Source organism: Triticum aestivum, chromosome 5A (genome assembly GCF_018294505.1).
Source record: "Triticum aestivum cultivar Chinese Spring chromosome 5A, IWGSC CS RefSeq v2.1, whole genome shotgun sequence".
Taxonomy (NCBI): domain Eukaryota; kingdom Viridiplantae; phylum Streptophyta; class Magnoliopsida; order Poales; family Poaceae; genus Triticum; species Triticum aestivum.
In genome coordinates, this window is record NC_057806.1 from 211,017,695 (window position 1) to 211,039,132 (window position 21,438).

At 47.5% G+C, this 21,438-nt stretch overlaps 1 protein-coding gene across 1 annotated transcript; it reads right to left on the minus strand.

The window, feature by feature from the left end:
• Positions 1-1,163: 1,163 nt before the first annotated feature.
• LOC123102802 (protein RETICULATA-RELATED 1, chloroplastic) lies at positions 1,164-17,571 on the minus strand. The gene is made up of 8 exons (XM_044524231.1): positions 17,109-17,571; positions 16,324-16,485; positions 16,140-16,232; positions 15,944-16,059; positions 12,944-13,042; positions 12,558-12,863; positions 12,297-12,461; positions 1,164-1,756 (listed from the first exon to the last, which is right to left on the minus strand). The coding sequence occupies exons 1-8, from the start codon at positions 17,496-17,498 to the stop codon at positions 1,486-1,488; spliced, it is 1,602 nt and encodes a 533-aa protein (XP_044380166.1). The 5' UTR covers positions 17,499-17,571; the 3' UTR covers positions 1,164-1,485.
• Positions 17,572-21,438: the final 3,867 nt, after the last annotated feature.

Sequence of the window (21,438 nt, forward strand, 5' to 3'; positions counted from 1 at the left end):
CAAAAAAGAAAATGGCAACTGAGGTGTTGTTGCAGAATTTTTTTGTAACAGAAGTTTTGTTGCGAAGAAATTGCAATTGAGGTTTGTTGCAGATTTTTTTTCTCCAACACAAGTCTTGTTGCAGATTTTTTTTTTTTGCAACAAAGATAATGTTGCCAGAGCTTGTCTAAGTTGCCGATGTTGAGCACCGACGTTCGCCGTCGCCATCTTGGACTACCTGCATAGCCGTCACCACCACCAACCGCAAGGCCATCCATCCCCAAGCTCCAGTCCAGAGCGCCGCCCCATCGTCAGTCGTGTCAGCCGGCGAGCTCACATGCTTCCTTCATGGATGCTTGTTGTTGAAGCCGGTAGCTGCTCCTTGAATGCTACCTCCATGGGCGCTCTACATTCTAGACGCAACGTGATGGAGGAGGCTGGATGGCTGAGGAAGGGGAGAAGAGTAAGGAAAGAGATGTGGATGGGAGTGTGCCTAGGCCCACTAGGACACGCGTCGCCCTTGGGAGACGGCAGGACTCAAAAAATCAGTCGGCTAAATGGAATCATTTCCCTTTTTGAAATGGGTGGAATATGTTATTATGAATTTATTTATTTCAAATGAGTGAAATATCTTATATGAAATTGAGTCAAATCTATTTTTAAATACGTGAAATCAGTTTTGAAATTAGCAAAACATGTTACTATGAAATGAGTGGAATCTCGGTTTTTAAACTCACATATATTCAAGGGTCCACCTTGTTTTAAAGGTCTCCTCGCCATGAGTTCAAATATATAAAAATTGAAATCAATTTTTTTAAAGAGATGAATGATTTTGAGTTGATAAAGGTCAAATAAATACATGAATTAGTTTAGAAGACAGAACGGGCAGCACGTGCATGCAAGACTACTGTACCATTTCATTAGAATGATGGCACCTGAGTATCATATTTGCAGGTTGTATACCCGTGTATTCCCAAAGCAAAATTATTCACATTTTATACTACACAGAGCGGCTATGGATCTGCTAGTACCTACCGGAACTGCTCAAATTTCCACTTTGGAGATCTTATGGATATTTGGGCAACCCGACCAAGTTTATTTCTTTTTCTTTGAGACAAAGGCAACCCGACCAAGTGCTATTATTACACCTCACCTCCGCGCTACAAGCATACACTAAAAGCTGCTTGGTCCAAACAAAATATGCAGATATCATTTCTCACATTACCGACAGTAATGTCAATTCTCAAGCCAACCTAAGTGTGCCTAATTGGGCTCAGAAAATTGCGAGAAATTGAGATGTCAATTATTATCAAAAATCAACAAAACATACAAAATGGCAAACGGCTCGAAGCTCTCAACCACCCCACTTCGATGCCTTGGCCGGTAAACTGGCCTCTGATTCTCAATGATGGCTTTCCTCATTGCTCACACCTGGTATGACTCTCAGTACGGTAGGAGTGGAACTGAAGCAAAATTCTTCCAGCACCGCAAGCAAATCCACTAATTTCAACCTGATGCAACTTTCTTGCGGATTACTCTCTTTCGCCGGGGCTTGGACAGCTGTGCCTCAGGCCCACCCTGCTTGATGCCAAGAAGACCAAGGCCTGACACAACTGCATCCTTGGATATAAACCACCTTGACTCTTGTTGATCCGCAGCAGTAGTAACCTCCACTGGTCTGGTGTATGCCCTAAGTAATCGATCAGAGTACTGTGGATCAGCTTCCTCTCCAAGCCATGCGCGCCTTGACGATTCACCTATCTGAATATTCATGAATCTGCAGTACATATGACACCATGTTTAATTCTAAAACGTAGCATCCATAAAATACTGCTACATAGAGTAAGTGAATGGAGTGGCCAAGGAAAGTATACAAAATGGAGCTTTTTAGAACTAAAGCAAATATAAGAAATTCGGTTCAAAGAAGATCAAAGCACCTAAACTATAGTATAAAAATGCAGCAAATTTCGGGTTAACTACTCTTTAATCTGAAAATAAACAGAAACCACTCAAGTCTTCTTTATTTTTCTGAAAAGTCCATGACTGACACTCTCCGTAAATAACCAACTCGCTGTTTACCAAGGGCATGAGCAGGGCTAAGGGTTTTGATAATAAGTGGATTTCTTGGGTGCAGGAGTTGCTATCCTCTGGAACTTCTTCTCTTTTGCTTAATGGGGTTCCTGGTAAACATTTCCAATGTAGAAGGGGGGTCAAGGCAGGGAGATCCTCTGTCCCCTCTTCTCTTTGTTTTGGCAGCTGACCTTTTACAGTCTATAGTAAATGGTATGTTACACAAGGGATAGCTGCAATTACCCATTCCTTGCCATGATAAAGATTTTCCAATCATCCAGTATGCAGATGACTCACTGTTGATTATGCCTGCTGTGGGTTCTCAGCTGTTAGCTCTCAAGGATATGCTGGCCATTTTTCCTAGGTCCACTGGATTGGAGGCAAGGTTTTCGAGTCGACGAGTCGTGCCGTGCCGATCGACTAGCCTGAACTAGTCGAGGTGTTTGAGTCGACTTTCAGTTACGACTCATCGACTAGTCACAACTAGTCGTTCGACTCAAAAACAGGGATTGGAGGTCAACTATCATAAATCTTCCTTGGTGCCAATTAACTTGAGTGGAGAAGAGGCTGCTAGGCTGGCTGGAGTGTTTACTTGTAATCTGGGCAAGATGCCCTTTACTTACCTGGGTCTTCCAGTAGGTACTACCAGACCAATAATTGTGGAGAGGAGACTCACAGCTAGCTCCTCCTTCCTTGCTTAGGGGGGAAGGTTGCAATTGCTAAAGTCTGCTATATCTTCTATGCCAATCTTCTTTATGTGCAGTTTGAAAATTCCACCTGGGATCCTTAACAGTTGCAGAGAATTCCGAGGCAATGTTTTTGGAGGAAGAATAAACAGGAATCTACGCCCTCTTTGGCTGCCTGGGATTTGATTTGTAGACCTAAAAAAAAGGGTGGTCTGGGAATTTTAAATTGGCTGTTCAAATGATGCAAACAAATTATATAATAACTTACTAATAAGGAAGATATACCTTGGGTTCAACTTATTTGGAATTCATACTATGATGTAGGGTACCTCATGCAACTATGTTCTGTGGCTCCTTTTGGTGGAAGGATATTTTAGGTCTGGTGGATTCCTACAGGAATATGTCATGGGTGATGGTTAATAGAGGGGAAACAGTCCTTTTTTGGAATGATTTTTGGCAGCTCTCTAAACCTGTGGTTCCTCTGCAACAAGGTTATCAAAGGCTTCTCTTTTGCTAAGGGACCCCTTTAATACTGTCTAGGAGGTGTTGCAATGCTCTGATTTATCCACCCTTTTCCACCTGCCTTCGTCTGAAAATGCATTCCAGGAATTGCAGGCAATTCAGGGCCTTTTGGCAAATTTTAACAGCGTACAGAATAAAAATGATATTTGGAGCTGGAGCAATTCTGACAAGTCATATACAGCTAAGAGGTATTATGAGATGATCCAGTCTCCAATTACTCCTAATTCACTTTTGATGTGGATTTGGAAAAGTTGCTGCACTTTAAAGATAAAGGTTTTTGCCTGGATGTTGATCATGGATAGGCTGAAGACCAAGGATATGCTGGAGAGGAGACACTGGAATATAACTGATGGACATAACTGTATTCTTTGCCCTAGCCATTCTAGGGAGGACAGGAACCATCTTTTCTTTCAGTGTAATTTTAGTATCAGAATTTGGAATTATCTGCAAATTTACTGGCATGCCGGAAATGATGACTGATATTGCTGTCAAAGCCACTTTGCCAAGCCATTTTTTGCTGAGGTGGTGTTTACTGCATGGTGGAATATTTGAATCAATAGAAATGGCAAAGTTTTCAGAAATGAAAGACCTACTCTTGGTAGATGGAGAGCTGGCTTTATCCATGATATTTCATTATTGGCACACAGGATTAAGGCTAGATACAAAGATAAAACTTCTCAGATGGGTATCCAACTTACCTCCTTTAAAGGAGTTCCTCTCTGACCTTTTGTACATGTTGTAACTAGAATTTTCTTTTCTTTTTATTGGGCCTCTTGCCTTTGTATTTACCTCTTGTATTGCTGGAAGGAATAAAATGAAATGCTATGGGTTTTTGCCCTGCAGTCTGAGCTTTCAAAAAAAATATTGGGGGCAGTTACAAAACTGGGAGAACAATCTTGGTCAATAACCAGCGAAAACCGGTTTTTCGTTTGGGTCAAAGATTCTGCGGATCAGTGGAAAATTTCAAATACAACTGCAGATTGCAAGATAAGATTGCACGACCTAAATTATAGCAGTTTTGCTCTTTATCAGTTGCCTGAAAATGCAACTCAGATCAGTCGACTTGGCTAGAAAGGACAGCATGGCCATACGCGATGTCGCCAGCAAGGCAAAGCCAGGACCTCTGCGGAAGCAGGGACGACACGGCTTGCTGTGGCGTTGCTGCGGTAGAGCAGGAAGAGGGTTGACTGGTGCAGGTTGGGGGCTTCTTCGTACTGATGCTGCTCGGATTAGACAGAGGCGGGCTTGAGCCGGGGATGCTGTGTGGCGTCGCGGGCGAGGGTGAGCCAGGACCGGCCACAGCGTCACTGGTGAGGACAAGTCAGGACATCGCCCAAGGGAGGAAGCATAAGGAAGAAGAACAGTGACGCTTCTGGAGGAAGAAGAGCAGCAGCCATTGGATTTCAGGTTGAGGGAGAGAGGGGAAATCAACTGAAACTGAAAAAGAAAAAAACAGTTGTCTGACGCATAGGTGCTCCTAAATTATAGCAGTAACGCTTAATCGGGAGGTTTTAACCTAGAAGAATTGGAAGGTTGAGGTTCTGGGTTTGAGTTTAGCAACGCATGCACTTTATTTTATTTTTGTTTCTGTCAAACAAGTTTCAAATTTGAGTTTTTAAGAAATCTCAGATGATGGCTACCAGGAAAGTCTGTAAAGCTGACTTCTTCTAACAGGATTGTTTCATGCTTAACGATGTCTAGATGTTGAGGGACCATTGAAATTATTAAGTTTCATGCACCACCCAGTAGAACCAATAGTCCCAATTGATAGTGGAGGTACTAGGTCGGTTCCAACTGGGTGACAGTTTGCGTTGTGGTCTGGCGATTCCGTACGAGACTGTGTCCCCCTCCGCGTCTGCCTTCGTCCCGTTTGGATCTGGCCGCCGGCTCGCCGCCAGCCATCCGCTCCTCTCCCTTGTCCTCGGTCTGACGCAAACCCCATCCGTCGAACGGGGCCCCATTCCCACCATCCCCAAATCTTCCCTTGTGAGCCTGGGGCACGGGGTCATAAATCACCAACTACAGTTCCTTGTTCCCTTTGCCTGTGAGCTGGTCTGAGTGGCTGGATTGGAGAGGATCCATGGAGAGAGTAGCAGGGTTGATGGAGAACATGAGGCTGTCCGAGGTAGATAGGAAGGGTGTCAAGCTGCGGGTGTCAGCGAAGGAGAAAGGGAAGGGGGGCGAGCCGCAAGCAGTGGGAAAAATCCTTTCTGAAAAGCCTGCGCACCCCGAAGCAGTCGCACTCGCGCTGGGTAAAGCATGGTGCCCGATCAAAGGGATCGACATCTTTTTGTTCACTTTCAAACAGGAGTCAGGAAAGGGGAAGGCATTAGAGGATGGGCCATGGATGTTCGATAAAGATCTGATTGTCATGGAGGACTACGTCCTGGGCAGGAGGATTGCGAAAGTATGAATTCAGGGATGTGCCTATTTGGGTGAGGGTTTACTGGCTTCCACCAGGGATGATGAATGAGTCCGGCGAGCAGATTGGAGAGATGTTAGGCCAGTTTGTGGAGATGGATATGGGTCTCGAAGGGCAAGCGGTGGGAAAAGTACCTCCGGATTAAAAGTCCGGATTCCTATTGCTAAACCGTTGATGAGAGGATTTACTCTTGATAATGATGAGGAAGAAGGGAGGGGCAAGCAGGCCATGGCACTATGTGAGAAGGAGGAGGAGGATGAGGAGTCTTCGTGCCCGTTTGAGTACGAGTACCTACCGAACTTTTGCTATACATGCGGTATTTTGGGCCACGAAGAAAAAGAATGTGCAATCAAGCTAAAGAAAGGGGAGAGATCACAGTACGGCAGGTGGCTAAAGGCGGATATGGGGAAAAGGAGGACATATGAGGAGGATCGGGTATGGCGGCCAAGTGGCAGAAGTAATAGTGGGAACAGGAGCTATGGTTTTGGACGGGTCAGCGGTGGGTCAGGAAGTGATAGCCAATCTTGGCGGAAGTGCTCACAGTCAAATGAGGAGAAGGCCTCAAATGAGGAGAAGGGACCTGGGGGAGAGGGTGGGGAGGAGGTAACCAGTCCAATCAAGGAGTTGGAGGGCGGTAAAAGATCTTCTGATCAAGCGAGAAAGAAACTAGAGTTTCAGGAAGATAAGATTGCGGGAGGAAAAGAAGGTGGAGGGAGGGGGAAGGCCATTCTGGATGATAGCCTAGGGAGGCAGGAAAAAAAGGGGGGTCAAGGGGTAGGAGAGGAGGAGGCGAACAAAATAAAAGGGGATGGGAGTGAGTCTGTGGAGAGGGAAAGGGAAAAGAAGCAAGCAGATAATAAGAAGGCAGGCAAAGATGGAAGAGAGGGCAGGAAGGTGGAGGGTAGGAGGTATAAGAGGGTGACTAGGGAGAAGGGGGGATCCGAAAGCAAGGTGGGGGGAAAGGGAGGAAGTTATTGGTAAGAAGAGGAGTAGGCTTGATGAGGAAGGTGGGAAACCAGCAAACAAAAAGGTAAGGACCAAGGAGGCGAACGAGGAGAAGAGCACAATCAACACAGACTTATCGACCGAGCTGCAGGAGCAGCCCCGCTGGGATCAATGAGGATTGTAAGCTGGAACTGCCATGGGCTCGGGAACGGCCCGGCAGTTCGAGGTCTCCTTGATGTGGGGAGACGGGAGGAGCCCGACATCTTGTTCTTGGCGGAGACTAAACTATATGAGGAGTTGGAGAGATTTCGGTGGAAGCTAGGGCTCGCTAGCATGGTTGTGAAGAATCTGGATGGCAGTAGGGGGGTGGCATTGTTTTGGAAGAGAGGGTTGCAGGTCTCGCTCCGGTCGATGGGGAGGCGGCATGTAGATGTGGACATTAGGGATGAACAGGGGGTGGTTTGGAGGTTAACAAGGGTGTACAGGGAGTCTAAAATGGAGAGGAAGAGGGAGACATGGAGAGGAAGAGGGAGACCTGGAAGGTTCTGCGCACTCTCAAGCAACAACACCAAGAGGGGCGGGCGTGGTTGTGTGTTGGCGATTTCAATGAGGTGTTGTCTAATATATGAACAATTTCAGATCAGAGTTGGAATGTTGTGAGCTAGATGACTTGGGCTACAATGGAGACACCTTTACTTGGAGAAATCATAATTATGATGTGAGCAACTATATCTGTGAAAGATTAGACAAAGCGACGGCTAACTTGAAGTGATGCGGTATGTTCCATGGTTTCATGGTGATTAATGGCGAGCCGCGGCACTCCGATCACAGGCCCGTCATCGTATGTACGAGTGGGGAAGAAAACCGTTGGCAAGAAAGGGACAACTCTTTCCGCTTTGAGGCGTGATGGTTCCGAGAGGATGGATGTGAGAAGGTAATCAAGGAGGCATGGGAGAGGGGTGGTGGAAACATGGGAGAAAAGGTGTCTGATGCACTGTGAGTTGTGGCTGGACGTATGCAATAGTGGAGCCGAGAGATGGGTGAGCTGGAAGGTAGGCTTAGAAGGGCGAAGAAGGACCTGGGGCATGTATGAGGGAGGACGTGTCGGAGAGGAAGGTAAGGCAGGAGACAAGATTAAGGTGTGAGGTGGAGAAGCTAGAGGAAATGGTTCATATCAAATGGAGACAACGTGCACATGTATGGTGGATGAGAGACGGAGATAAGAACACTAAATTTCTCCATGCATATGCCTCAAACGGGAAGAAGCGAAATAGAATTTCGGCGTTGTGGAGAGATGACGGAGTGGTAGTGGAGGCGGGGGCCGACCTAACTAATTATGTGCTCTTTTTTTCAGGAATTATTCATCTCATCTGAGGGAACCCAACCCGTACTGACGAGCTACTTGATAAAGTGATACCGAAGGTCACCCGCCAAATGAATGATTGTTTGTGTAGGGAGTTCACATAGGGTGAGGTTAAAGTTGCCCTTCACAACATAGGGGACTTGAAGGCGTCCGGGCCAGATGGCATGCCGTCTTTGATGTACAAAAAGTGCTGGCATTTCATGGGTGAATCAGTGTTGAAGGAGATTGTACACGTGCTCAATGGGGGTCCGATACCGAAGGGGTGGAATGATACTTTTGTGGTACTTATACCGAAGTTGAAAACCCCATCTCGTATAAAGGACTTGAGACCCATTAGCCTTTGTAACATGTTATACAAGCTGGTGTCAAAAGTCTTGGCGAACCGCCTGAAGCTTGTCCTGCCAGATATCATATCCGAGAGCCAGTGCGCTTTTGTTAGTGGAAGGATGATAACTGACAATGTTCTTGTGGCGTACGAGTTGACACATTTCTGAACAAAAAGGGTGGGAAGGAGGACTACGCGACGGTGAAAGCTGACATGAGTAAAGCGTACGACCGCGTGGAGTGGAGTTTCTTGCGTGCCATGATGACCAAGCTTGGTTTCCGTCAGCAATGGGTAGAGGTGATCATGAGATGTGTGACCACTGTAAGTACAAGATCAGGCTGAATGGATCCCAAACGGAACAATTCATGCCATCGAGAGGCCCAAGGCAGGGGGACCCGCTCTCAGCATACCTATTTGTGATCTATGCAGAAGGCTTGTCGACGCTGCTGCGGGATGGAGAAGAGAGAGGTGCCCTTAGTGGTATTAGAGTGTGCCCTGTTGCACCCGATGTGTCACACTTGTTCTTCGCGGACGATTCTCTGCTGCTCATTACGGCAAAACAACAAGAAGCCGAAGCGTTAAAAAGGATCCTGGAGTTGTACCAAAACTGCTCGGGACAGTGCATAAACATCGAGAAGAGTGCGATCGGGTTCAACCCTAATGTGGATGAGAAGAGGAGGAAGGCAGCATGGAGCCTTTGGGTATAACAAACATGGCTTGGAATGGTCGCTACCTGGGGTTACGATCTATAAGGAACACTTTTGCCTATATTAAGGATAAGATCTGGGAGAAATTCAGGGATGGATAGAAAAGTTAATCACTAAGGCAGGCAAAGAGGTACTAGTGAAGGCAGTAGCGCAATCGATCCCCGCCTTTGCTATGTCATGTTTCTATCTCACGAAGGGGGGCTCAAGTGTGAATATTTGGCGAGATCCTTGGATCCCCAGGGCCTGGTCAAGGGGTGTCACTACACCAAGAAACGGGAATCTCTTGGAGACCGTGGATGAGCTAATTAGTCCGATTGATGGGAAGTGGGACATGCAATTGGTGAGGAACACCTTCATGCATGTTGATGCTCATTTGATCCTGAACATTCCTTTGTGTGATGGCATGGGTGATTTCATGGCGTGGCATTATGATTCAAAGGGCCTGCATTCAGTTAAGATGGCATACAAGCTGCATGCGCAATTGTCAGGGCTGAATGGCAATGACAGGGGAACCTCCAGCTCCAGTGGTATTGGCGGACTGATCGCTTGAGATGACAGTTTCTCGAAGAGGATATGGAGAATGGCTTGTTCCAGCAAGATCAAGATGTTAGTGTGGCAACTCGCCGATGATTCCCTTGCCGTCCGTGCAAACCTGAGTAGAAAAGGCATGGTCCTTGATGATTTGAGATGCCCCACGTGTGGGTCTGTGCAAGAGGACAGCGCACACCTGTTTATAAAATGCAAAAAGGTGAAGTGTTGTGGGGTGGGCTCTTGAGCTAGAATGCATTAGAGGGCGACTTGAGGCCACTGCCTCTGCCGGTGAGGCTCTGGCATCATTTGGGGGTTGCCTGAACAAAAAAGAATGGAAGTTTTTCATTTTATGTGGCACTGGTGGAATAACAGAAATAAAAAGAGGAATGGGGAGAAGGAAAGGCTCCGGCAGGCGATTGCTCATGATGCCAGAATTGATACAGCCGAGTGCCTGGAACTATGGCCAAAGAAAAAAGTGCAAAGGAATAGGGAGGATTCAAAGTGCCTGGAACTATGGCCAAAGAAAAAAGTGCAAAGGAATAGGGAGGATTCAAAGTGGCAAATGCCCCGGCTGGACACTCTGAAATTTAATGTTGATGCTTCTTTCTATCCGGAAACCGACAACGCTGCATGGGGGTTATTGTTAGGGATCATGCAGGTACTGTGGTGGCCTGCAAGGCTGCGCATACTGTTGGCACCTCCAGCGCATACGCGGCGGAGCTTTGGGCAATGACACATGCTTTTGATTTGGCGTCTGAACTGGGACCTATTCGTGTGGAGATGGAGACGGACTCCCAGCGGCTGGCCAACGCCATGAGTAACCCGGCAATGGATTTCTCTGAACACGCTGTGGTGCTGGATGACCTGAAAATGCAGATGAGGACGTGGTTCTCCGTTTGTGAAATTAAGAAATGCTGCCGAAAAGCAAATATGGCGGCCCACTGTTTAGCTAAAATAGGCCTTTGTTATAATGGTGATAATGCACTGTTTTGGGAGTACGATGTTCCAGCACAAGTTGCTGAAGTTGTAAGGGGCGATGTGCCCTCGCAGTAATTTAAGCTTTTGCTTTATGCCTCAAAAGAAAAAAATAGTCCCAATTGATGGGAGAAGATGGGCCTAACCGTGGACAGAAGAAGGGAAAAACAACTTTCTTATTTAGATGACACCGAGACTTGAACCCATGACCTCTTGGCTCTGATACCATATTAAGTTTCATGAACCAGTTGGTTAGTCAGTTCAGATTGTTGGTTCTACTGGTTGGTGCATGAAACTAAACTGAAATTAACCCAAAACCTAGACAATTAGGCACACTAGATCAAGGATAGCAAGGTCAAATCCAGCAGTTACTGCATAGCAAAGCAAGCTAAGGATGAATGAATTCATATTTATGGATTAGATACTTTTTTGGAATGTGGTAACTGATAATTATAGGTTGAGAGTTTTCCAGGTACCTGGTCGAAAAACAGTAACACACCAGTTCAAATAAACAAACAGGCCAGTGCTTTCCTTTTCCCGAATGTTAATGGCAGGAAACAGCCACTGGCTTTGCATTAAAACCCCGGGAAACCCATGCTATGTAATGCATTGACAATAAAAATTGTATGGTTTTTATCTTATCTACAAATGACATATTGACCATGTATGGAAAAATTAGGCTGCATAAAGGTGCTTACTTAGGCGCTGGGCAGAGGCCAACGACCCCGCTTTGGCCATTGGCAATGGTGCATGCGTTCAGTGAGGCCCTCTGGCAGGGGCAGCAGGAGAGGAGAGGTGAGGGATGCGGGGAAGGGAAGGAGCAGCATGCGTCGCCGATGTTGCTGCATGAAACAGAGGACGAAGGAAAGAGTGACCCATAGAGAGAGAGAGAGAGGGGGGGGGGGCGCAGAGATGGTACTAGGGTTTCTGAGTGGGCCTTATTGGGCAATGTTATCAATAGGCCGAATCAGAGGGACTTCACGCTCCCAACTTGCCGCTGAGACCTCCCGGAGCTCAGCACCACCATGATCTCACAGGACTTCAAACCTCCACACAGCTCAGTTTTCCTGTTCGCATCTTCCCTCCTAGGGCCCAGCGCTGCCCTTTCTTCCCCTTCACAACCATATAAAACGTCTAGGGGCAGCTTAGTCAAGCTAGGAAAACGGGTATTTAGACATTAGCTGATTGATCTATATGTTTGACTAGTTTAGATCCAGTGCCAAATGCCTGATTTCTCTCTACTTTCACATTCCAAGGTAAGAATGTTACAAGAATATCAATAAAATGTCTGTTTATCATTGACTCATCAAGCAAACATAGATAAGGGGCGGCAGACTGCAAATATAGCTTATCAATGTCAAGTTGTCAACAACTAAACTAGTATCCAGCACCAACAGTGAGATGAAACAATGGAAGCCAAGCGTCAATCTAGAGAGAGGGAAAGGAAAAAAAACACGGGATTTAGCTCATACTCTCACCATGCCTCGACAACATGACAATTATGAGAAGAGTAATATACTAGTATGGCATGTATTGTCAATAAATTAACCTGGGCAGTCAGCTAACAACTCTGTTCCGTAAGCACAAAATTGAAGTAACGTCCAATTCCATCACATGGTACTCAAATTTTGTACTTCCTAGCATGCATGCTATAGTGAAACAGAGAGAGTATAACTGGCATTGCTGTTATACATACTGACAACAGGAAGTCATTCGCCTGTGAGATATTCCATGTAAAACTAATGCACTAAGACAGTCAGTGTAGATTTACCTTAGTGTTGTACCAATGAAGATTGCCATGCCAAGAACATCAAAGCGCTTGATCATATATTGATCTAGTCCACACAATAATTGATATCGCAAGTTTGCATATAATCCTAGAAAAGCTCCATAACCAAGGGCATTGGCGCTAACATTAGGAAGGGTCACCGATAACCTACCAAGGGATTGACAGAAGTTTTCCATGAATGGATTAGAGAACCACCAGAAGAAAGTTTTAATGGACAAAGAAACGGTTAATGACCAAGCCAACCTGCCATCCTTCCTTGCGGATAGGGCTTTCGACATACCACCCTGAATAGATCCAGCAACTACCCCGACCAGGCTAAGCTCAGCAGCCTTGTAAAGGAATGCACTAATTCGTTTCTGCAGATCAAACTCTCTCAAAGGATAACTCTTCTCAAATATGTTGTTAGGAAGTTTCTCAATGGCATTTTGGAAGTCGAATCGGGATGTACTCCCATATGAACGGCATGGTGCCAGAAGCCCCAGAACCACAAGGTTGCAACATGATGCAGTCAAAGCATTGACAACGGCCAAATCCCATTCTTGCTCAAACCTGATTACTTGAAGGTGTAACATGGTTTAGATGAAGTAGTAAGTATTGACCTATTAAACATCAGATAAGGTACAACATACCTCTCCTTACGAATATTCATCTCCCACCAAACAGATGAGGCAAAAGTAGCCAAGAACTCGAAAGCCATCTTATGTGGGAATGAAGGATCTGCAAGTGTTCTGCATTACAAAGAAAACATAATAACTAAAACTGGCGATGGTAGCACTGATGTGGTAATGAATATTCAAGGTTCGAAACCAAGTCATCCATCATATGTAAGCAGTTATTGTTTAGTTCAGCAACACATGAGACAACTTGGAAGGATGCATATTAATTAATAAGTAGATCTGGCATTCCAATGGAGACAAACAAATATGATTTCAGAAATAACCAGCAACCGAAAGATGAGCAAGGATTGACATAAAGCATGAACTGCCAAGTGTGAATCCACATCTACAGATGAACAAACAGTATCCGGCCAGCATGAATTATGAAAATATCTGCCTACAGCTCTACCTTCACAGCCACTGTACTAGCTATCGCTTCAATGTGTTCAGCTTGACATGTTCTTCTGTTTTTCTTATTTACTAGCAAAAGAGCTCGTGTGTTGCAACGGGAGAGAAAACATAACACACGCTCTTAACTCAACAACCATCGCTCAAGACCACAATAGGTCCATCTCCTTTATTTTTGTGAGGCATCATATTTGTGTTGCCACTTATCCTCCTTCTCACCCTCGCCGGCGATGGCCTCGGTGTTCACACATAACAACAAAAAATGTGTGTTGAATATGGTTAATCCTAAGGCGTCTCTCTCTCCCTCTCTCCTCCCTCCCCCTCCCCCTCCCCCTCCCCCTCTCCCTCTCCCTCCCCCTCCCTCTCCCTCTCTCTCTCACTCTCGCGATGAGAAATCTGTTGTTTTCCCCTGCGACATTTTTCAGAGGTATGCATGTGTAGTTATCGATGTTTTCTTTTCCGTATATGGTTATAGTGGAGTGTTTATTTGCAATCCGGATCGCTGCCGATATGAAAAAAACGAATCTTGCGCTATAAATTATAAGTTTGCTTCCATAACAATATTTAAAAAATATTTAACAGGTAAAATTAACATCATATTTAGATTCCACACATTTTTCTAATAAAATTTCATATATAATATATTAAAATCAAAGTTACGGTTTAAAAGATACAGATAATTTAGAAAATCATTTGGTTTGACTCAAATATATTCCAAAATAATATTTAAAAATACTTAACAGGTAAAAATAATCTCATATTCATATTCTACATATTTTTCATATATAACATGTTCAAATCGGAGTTACGGTTTAAAAGATATGGATGATTTTAAAAAGCATTTGTTTGACTTAAATATGATCCGCAGATGAATTATCTAAAACATCAGGGGGGGTTTCGAAAAATGTAAAATAACGGTTCGGGTGTGACTTAAATCCGGACGGCGGGTAGATTTCAAGAAAAGACGGGGACTGTTGTGTAAAATACGAAAATAACGATTCGTTTTAATTTAAAACAGGACTGAGGGTTGAATTCTTTGAAATAGAGGGACTTTTCTGAAAAATGCCATGACGGACGAAAGAAACCCAATTACTGCACTAGGATTTAATTTTGGGAAACGTTCTGAGCCGGACGACCAGCGCAGCCTCGTGCCGGTCGCCTCTCACGGACGGGCGTCCACGTGGTGCCCACGTACCATGCCCATCCTTTCCCTTATCTTATCCCCTTCTCCACCTCGCCCATTCCTATCAAACCTTATCCTCTCCCATCCGCCGTTCTCCCTCGCTCAATTTCTTTCTGCTCTCTCTCTCGTCTCGCATCAACCGCTGCGGCGAGCACCTCCCCCCGCGCCCCGGCGTTGCGGGATTCTCCCTCCATCAATTCTCACGCTCCCCGGCGTGCATCGGAGCTGCGGCCGAGGCCCGGCGAAGCTGCGCGGCACTGACGTGCTGCATAGGGTGCTGCAACCGGCTGCAGTGGAGCTGAGACCGGCACGAGGCGGAGCGGCAACGAGCTGCAGCCAGCACCCTTTTTTTGCTGAAACCAGAGAAAGCAAGGGCTGCAACCAGCAGCACCAAATGCTGTGATCGGTGCCGTTTTTTTGCTGGAACCAGAGACCCGGGGTGAGGGGGGCGACCAGCGGCCTAAAAAGGTACAACCAGCGAGAGAAAAGGCTGACCGGCCAGTGCGCAACCGCAAAAAGCTACCAGAGAAAGTTACAACCAGTGACGGAAAAAGCTTCAACTGGCGCAAAGCGCAATGGTGATTGAGGCGAGCTGGGGAACTCGTGAACGCGAGATGTTGCAACCTCGACCGCTGCGAGCTGGGCACCGTCGCTTGGGAAAGCGGCAATGGTGAGCGCGGGATGCTACAACCCGTTGCCGACGATGCTGGAACCTCCGACGCGACGAGCTGCGAGCGGAAGACGGCGACGCTACAACCGGCCAGCCGTGATGCTACAACTCGCAACCGCAAAGCTTCAACCGACAAGCTGTTTTGCTAGATGGCGACCAGCGGCGACGGGGAAAGCTGCGAGTCGACGGCACGGCGGTGCTGCCTCGCCTCACCGGGGACGACGACATCAACGGACGCGGGGATGCTGTGGCGAGCGTGACGCGTGGCGGTGCTGTCTCGCCTCACCGGGAGCGCACGTGCACGAAGTCTTTTTCCTCGCCTAGGCAGGGGATCTTTTGTTCCTCGCGTGGGTTGACCCAACGAGATGAGGATGTGCAGATCCAACGGCTGCGTCTGGGCCAATCGTACGGCGCGCAGGACCCAACGGCATGAGGACGCACAGATTCAACGGCTGCGCCTGGGCCAATCATACGGCATGCAGGGTCACCAACTGAGGCCTCTGGCCGGTCGACCGGCACCTAGCGCTGCCCTTTAATTTTTCATAGCGATAGAATGGAGAAATACCATAAGCACCGAGAAATGTAAACACAAGCTGTACCAAGGGCACAAAGCTGCAACATTAGGAACACATGCCTAGCATCCAAACTGCATATATCAATATCAATATCTAGAGAATGCCTGAAGGAAGTGTGCAAATGATTTGGGTGTTACCTTCCAACAAGACCTCGGGATAGCCATCCAGGTAGAGCTCGTGAAAAAGACCTAGTGTGTGTAGGTCTTGAAAACACTGACAAGAATCGCACCATCTGAGCAGAACTTACCAAACCCTAGATTGATCTATCACATTTAGTCTACTGTTCAAACCATTCCAAAGTATGCAATGAGAATGAGCAAGACAAACATCTACCATCTCATAAGCCTGACGGAGACCAGCAGGTATACTAATCATCGTTTTGCACCACTCTTGCATTACAGCATCTATAAACTCTCTATTAAAAAGCTGCAATAGAACAAGCAGTAATCAACAAACAAGCCCAATCTTTGTCAGGATTCAGATGCTGCTTCTCTGAAAAAAATATCAGAAATTTCACCTCCTGTATAACAATTCGTCTCCTGAAAAGTCCACCATCTTCTTCCTCTCCATCATCAAAATCATCAAAGTAATCGTCATCATCTCCGTCATCATCCCCGCCATCACCACCACCATGGCCAATTCTCTTCCCAATATCTCCACCACCACCACCTGTCGCCAGCTGCAACGTGCGAAGAAGCACATGATGGATGGTAACAGCAATGAGAACTTTGTAGTAAACTAGCCTCATATGTTTAATTAATCTGTATTTCAATACACCAACTAAAAATTGTGTACAAGTCATAGTTCATGATAAATAAACATTGGATACCTAAGTATTGATGTTTGAACCATTGGCGTGTACATTTAACATCATGCATCTATGTCTTGTTGTTTCAATCCCAAACAGTACAAACTTATTGTGTTCTCCTGATCTTGATATTTCGTTAATGTGCTGACGCAGGTGGTGGACGAATTGTACAGCCCAATCCTAAGTCAAAAGGATGGAAAAGGACTAGTGCTTATACTTGCTAACCATCACAAATAATATATATAACACTACTCAACACAAAAACACAAGGTTCTCCGCACCAACAGGCTTTATCCATTATTTTGGTATCCCCGTCCACTTGTACAGCCATCTGACTTCAGAGCGGGCTCCTACTTGATTCATATATATCAGTGCCATGTTACTCAATAACGAGGGGGCAAGGACAACATATCTCTCAGAAATTCCCTAAACCTATCTCATAAATTCACTTGTTTTTGCAGTTTTAATCGACTGGAAATAACAGGATTGGCTACCTCGGGCATGATTTTCTTCTTGCGTTGGGATAGGTCAAGCTTGGCCTTCTCGAGCGTGACGGCGCCGAACGCGCCGTACTGCTTCCCGCCCTTCATCGCCGGCGGTACGCGAGGAGACGCAGCCGCGGGTGCCGCGGCGCTGAGGGCGGACGCCGCGAGGCAACGCTCGAGCGAAGAGGCTGCTTCGGAGCGATCGCCTCGCCCGGCGGCAGACGGTGACGCGGCGGAGGAGGCGCAGGCGGAGACGGCGAGGCCTAGGCCCCGCCGGCGAGGGGCACGATGGCGGCGGCATAAAGGCAGGAGACGGAGGAGGCCGCTGGTGGGGTTGGGATGGGAGGGGTGGCCGTGGGCGTGGGGGAGGTTAGGGTGGAAGGCGGCGAGGGACGCCATCGGAGAGAGAGGGGGTAGCGGTCGACGCCCTCGGAGGGTCGTGCCGTCGCAGGGCTCTATCGAAAGCGGGGGCTATCTGCTGATTTAGGTGCTCACCGTATGATTTTGTTTTCTCTTTTACTCAGCGAGATGAAATTGGTAATCATCTGACATCAATATTCAATACACTATTAGCTGGATGCCCGTACATTGGCACGGAACAATGAACATATACACAAGAATATGTATGTCATATTGGTTTATAATTGTGTTGCAATAAATATCTTTTTTAGCTCATCCTCACTGTCAGGGACGAAGCTTCCTTGCCCCCAATGAAATTAGAAAATGCTTCATTAATTTAGTACTAAACACTATCTATTTATTGAGGATGACCCCACTGTCATTGACGTGACCCCAACAAACTTTTTTCCTAACTTCGCCCTTGCTTGCTGCCTCCTCTGCTCTGTCATATGCCACACATAATGGAGTTTCCTCTTTGTGCTTCTCTATCGTCGTTGACTTCTATCTCCCTTGGCATCCTCATCCATGATTTTTTTCTTTCCTCGCATGTCAAAACTACATGTTTCATGGTCGCATCGCCCCAAACCGAAGTGGCCTCGCCCCCCTTGCTTTCCTACCCAAGGAGAAGTCCTCCCATCGTCCCGTTCATTTTTTGAGCCATTCGTCATGTTGAGCCTACTGCCATCTTTAAACCTCCCCTTCATGCCCTTCTGCTTGATCTTGTATAGCACCACTATGGGAGTTCTGAATTAAGGGGTCCTCGGGTGTTCGGACTATTTGACATGGCCGGACTGATGGCCGTGAAGATAAAAGCAGAAGACTTTCCCCCGTGGATGGATGGCAAGATTGGTGTCCGGATATGTTATTTCCTTCCCCCACAAAACCGACTCTATACAACCCTAGGCCCCTTCGGTGTGTATAAAAACCGGAGGATTTAGTCTGTGGAGGCTATCATAATCTCATAGGCTAGACAGCTAGGGTTTAACCATTACGATCTCGAGATAGATCAACTCTTGTAACCCCTATACTCATTGAATACAATCAAGCAGGACGTAAGGTTTTACCTCCTTCAAGAGGGCCCGAACCTGGGTAAACATTGTGCCCCCATCGTCCTTTGTTACCATTGATCCTCAGACGCACAGTCCGGGACCCCCTACCCGAGATCTGTCGGTTTTGACACCGACATTGGTGCTTTCATTGAGAGTTCCACGGTATCGTCGACAAAAGGATCGATGGCCCAGATTGTCATCGGCGACGATGCTGTTTCCAGGGAGATTTTCTCCTTGGTCAACTCTTTGTGTTTGGCAGCTTTGCTCTGCGTGCCAATTCAACCGGTCACCTTGAACAGATCGACAGCTACATCCCTGGTCACCAGATCAGGTTTGGAAGCTTGCACTACATCGCTGATATCGGAGGAGACTTGGTCTTCGAAGGGTGTTCGGCCTCGGCCACCGCTCTTCATCCACATGAAGGAAGCCCGTCGGATCCACCATCAGATTCCACTCAAGGATGGACTCTCGCGCCCGCCCTGGCCTTAGATCTAGAGCGGACCACTATGTCCGAAGACGGGAGGATAAACCCCGCTGGACTCTCTCCTTTCAGGGAGCTTCCTACCGGAGACCCAGATGCGACCACACCATCAACAGACCTGGAGTCAAACGGGACTCTTCCTGTTATCGGGAAGCCGGGCTCGCTTCTGGACGAAAACTCCGAACCCTCGAGGTCTGCGTCCATCGGGCTGGGTCAAGTGGTCATCACCGAACCCGGCTCCGCGGATCCTCATACGCCCGTCCAGCTTTCGCTCTTAAGCGAGACACTGGACCCAATGCGATCTCTCGCCATCACGAAAGTATCATCTCCAAAATACGCCCAGCCTAAACTGGGGGCTGAGAGTAGGGAATTTTATGTCCCACCCACCACCCACTTAATAACCACTATCGAGGACCTAACCGACGTGCTAGACTACGCCTCCGAAGACATCAATGGTATGGACGACGATGTTGGGGCCGAACCATGTCAAAACCCGCCTATCACTAGGCGCTGGACAGCCACTTCTACCTATGATGTATACATGGTGGACACACTCGAGAAGAAGGACGACGATGGCACTCAAGACCTCGATGAGGATAAGCCCGTCGATGAACCACCAAAACGCCGACGTCAGCGGCGCCGCTCACGATCACGTCGGGCAAGGGAAAGAAACACCGGCACTAGAGATAATGACACTCCGGACAATGCTGAAGACTCCGACCACCCCGTTGAGCCTGCGTTCGAGCAGGATGAGAGGGAGGAGGGACAGGTTAACCTCGACAAACTTGTCGATCATGAGGATTCGGAAGATAGTAATTATCTCCCGGCCTCCGAGGAGGATGTTAGCCTCGGCAACGAAGATTTCATCGTGCCAGAGGAACCCCTCGAACAAGAATGCTTCAAGCGACAGCTCATCGCCACTGCGAGGAGCCTGAAAAAGAAACAACAACAGCTTCAAGCCGAACGGGATATGCTCAACGACAGATGGACCAAGGTCCTGGCTGCCGAAGAATATGGCCTCGAGCACCCAACAAAGAGCTATCCAAAGAGCATGCTACTACCACAATTCGACAACGAGGCCCTTAAGCCAATACCATCAAAGTACAATCATGCTGATCAACCGGACCGATCACCACGTGGACGGGACAAATCGGCAAATTATGTCGAACACCAGCCCGCGCCACCTCGCCGTAGAGGCAAAGAGGCAGCGACTCTGGGCTACACGTACGACTTACGTTAGGACCTGGACAATAGAGCCGGCCAGACCAGATCAATCTACAGATCAAGGGGACGTGCTCCAACACGAGATGACGACCATCATGCCTGGCGCGACAAGCATAACCAAGTTTGGGCTGAGAATCCAACACGGATGTCATCCGAACTCCGCGTGATGTTACCCGATATAGAGGTGCCGCACACCCCATGTGCTTTACCGATGAGGTAATGCAGCACCAATTTCCAGAAGGGTTCAAACCCGTAAACATCAAGGCATATGATGGAACCACAGATCTCGTTGTATGGATTGAAGATTTTCTTGTCCATATTCACATGGCTCGCGGCGATGATCTCCACGCCATTAAATACCTTCCTCCAAAGCTAAAAGGGCTAATACGACACTGGTTGAATAGTTGTAACACCCCGGATATAATTTACCTAATATGTAATCCAACTCTTGCCGTTTCCGGCGCTAAGTTATTTTATTTTCTCGGGTTCGGGTTTTTGTCTCCGTGTGTTGTTGTCGTTGTCATGCATCTCATATCATGTCATCATGTGCATTGCTTTTGCATACGTGTTCGCCTCATGCATCCGAGCATTTTCCCCGTTGTCCGTTTTGCATTCCGGCGCTCCGTTCTCCTCCGGTGGTCATTTCTAGCTTTCTTTCGTGTGTGGGGTTTAAACATTTCCGGATTGGACCAAGACTTGCCAAGCGGCCTTGGTTTACTACCGGTAGACCGTCTGTCAAGTTTCGTACCATTTGGACTTCGTTTGATGCTCCAACGGTTAACCGAGGGACCGAAAAGGCCTCATGTGTGTTGCAGCCCAACACCCCTCCAATTTGGCCCAAAACCCACCAAAACCCTCTCCATCATCTAGAGCATCCGATCACGATCGTGTGGCCGAAAACCGCACCTCATTTGGAGTCTCCTAGCTCCCTCTACCTACAAATATGTGCCTCCCCCCGAATTTTTCACGCAGTCCAAACCCTAGTCTCTTCCTCCTCCCGCCGCCGGACACGTCCGGTCCGGCCGGACAAAACGCGCCGCCACCCCGAGCCACTCACAGGCCGACATGCGTCCGTCGCCACCTGCCGCCGCCGCGGCCCACGGGGAGCCCGCCCCGGGCCGGATTGGGCCCGAGCGCCCCGCACGCCTAGCGCCGCCCGCGAGCCGTGCTCCGCCGCCCTCCTCCG

Coding starts and splice junctions, on each gene's coding strand:
- LOC123102802 (XM_044524231.1), bottom strand. CDS start 17,498: ATGGCGTCCCTCGCCGCCTTCCACCCTAACCTCCCCCACGCCCACGGC. Junction 13,043..15,943: donor TCCCGAGGTCTTGTTGGAAG/GTAACACCCAAA, acceptor TTTGTAATGCAG/AACACTTGCAGATCCTTCAT. Junction 1,757..12,296: donor TTCATTGGTACAACACTAAG/GTAAATCTACAC, acceptor TATGTACTGCAG/ATTCATGAATATTCAGATAG.